This window comes from Cynoglossus semilaevis, chromosome 4 (assembly GCF_000523025.1).
Source record: "Cynoglossus semilaevis isolate Cse_v1.0 chromosome 4, Cse_v1.0, whole genome shotgun sequence".
Lineage (NCBI taxonomy): Eukaryota > Metazoa > Chordata > Actinopteri > Pleuronectiformes > Cynoglossidae > Cynoglossus > Cynoglossus semilaevis.
The window spans coordinates 14,357,588-14,359,197 of NC_024310.1; the positions used below are offsets into that span (position 1 = coordinate 14,357,588).

Here is a 1,610-nt window from a genome sequence, read left to right on the forward strand (position 1 = left end):
TGAAAGCATTTGTCTATTTTCCGACCTCGTCTTTGTCCACGTCTTCATAGTCAATCTCAAATGAATGAGATGGAAGCTTCTCTGCTTTGAACTGTTTCCTGGAGGGGGAGGCGGGGGGACGGGGGAAAAAGACAGAATCACACACTGATCAATTCAGGGTTTGTAAAAACATACCTGACAGACCAGGAAGAAATATTATAGACTGAGTAAAAAAGACATGTTTTTTTCCTTAATTTTGTGTGATTGGCCAATACTTTTATGTAAAACTGATCTTATCTACCTGCACAGGAATCTGAAAGTCAACCACTGTGCCACAGAGCGATATAATTTAAACTGTGAAGTCACAAAATAATACATTTGAACAACAACCACTGTGTCTCTCTGAGCTAAAATCACTGATTTTCTCAATGAGGTTTGGTGTGGCAAAGTGAATGGTTGCCTGTTTGAAAAGTCCTTCCCAGACTAAGAACTTCTTATTCAAAAAAATCTCTGAGCTGTCCCTTTAAATCAGACAAATAATCACCAAAGAGTTTTTTTCAATACCTTGGCAGCAGTCGATAATCTCCAGCATATTCATCGTATTTAAACTCGACCAGGTTCAGGTCAGAGTTGTAGAACCGACAGGCCTGGACATAGAAGATTAAGGCATTAGAATTATCATTAGGATTACAGTTGTCTTCTTTTTTATTCAGTTCAGTTCACACTCACCTGTCTGACCAGCAGACAGTCTGACTGCAAATCTGCCCCTTCAGGGACTGTGGACTTGAGGCTTCTCCTCTCTTGTGGAAGTGAAAAAGCCTGAGAGAAAAATTAATATTTTCTGTAATTTTAGGTTAGTTTAGGGGAATCCAACAAGACTTTATCCAAAAAATTCACTGCCAGGACAGAGCAGTCAATTTCAGAGAAAAATAAAAGGCTCACGGTAAAATCATCGACAGGGAAGAGTAGTAGATCTCTGAGAGGGTCATCCTTCAGGTCGTCTGTTAGCTCAGCAATGACGGCCTCGTAGTCCAGAGGATCAATCAGCTTAGGCTTCTCCTGCTGCAGAAGGACACAAACACACATTTTCTCAGTGACATATAGAGTTCCCTCAGGTCTCCACCTTAGCAAGTAAACATATAGAGTTCCCTCAGGTCTCCACCTCCACCCAGGACTAGGTCGAATGTGTGATGTGTTGGAACAAAAAGAATGGAGAAAGTCATGGTTTGAGGAGGAAGAGGAAGAGTCAAAGGGTGATGAGAATGGAATTTAAGTGGTCCAAGAAAGGACAAGAGATAAGCAGCACCAGAGTCACGTAGATACATGTGGTCAGCAGAGGTGGACTTGTACGGTCTGATCCAAAAGATCAACTACTGTAGCTCAAACTGCTGACATTTTGAGTTCATGAAGCTTCAGTCTCAGACAGTCAGGGCTGTCTGAGCTACAACACATCAGACTGATAGTTGATGATGTTCAAGCATCTATCGCTCAGTAAAGGAAATGCAGAATTAAGCCATTTCACTCAGTTCCAGCCCTTAATAAAAGGGCAAGGCTGAGTAGCTCTCTGACAGGCAGTGCAGCAGCAGCAGCAGCAGCAGAACATAAGTGGTTTGTGGCCAGAGAAACAGGGA

At 42.3% G+C, this 1,610-nt stretch overlaps 1 protein-coding gene across 4 annotated transcripts in view; it reads right to left on the reverse strand.

The window, feature by feature from the left end:
- The window catches only part of dock10 (dedicator of cytokinesis 10), a 25,561-nt gene that overhangs the window by 16,296 nt on the left and 7,655 nt on the right, over window positions 1-1,610 (reverse strand). For all 4 annotated transcript variants that reach the window (XM_025055007.1, XM_025055008.1, XM_017032135.2 and 1 more), the window contains exons 2-5: window positions 922-1,041; window positions 709-798; window positions 544-626; window positions 26-98 (exon numbers count right to left, since the gene is read on the reverse strand). In XM_025055007.1, coding sequence (XP_024910775.1) covers window positions 26-98; window positions 544-626; window positions 709-798; window positions 922-1,041 — 366 coding nt within the window. The remainder of the gene's footprint in view (window positions 1-25; window positions 99-543; window positions 627-708; window positions 799-921; window positions 1,042-1,610) is intronic.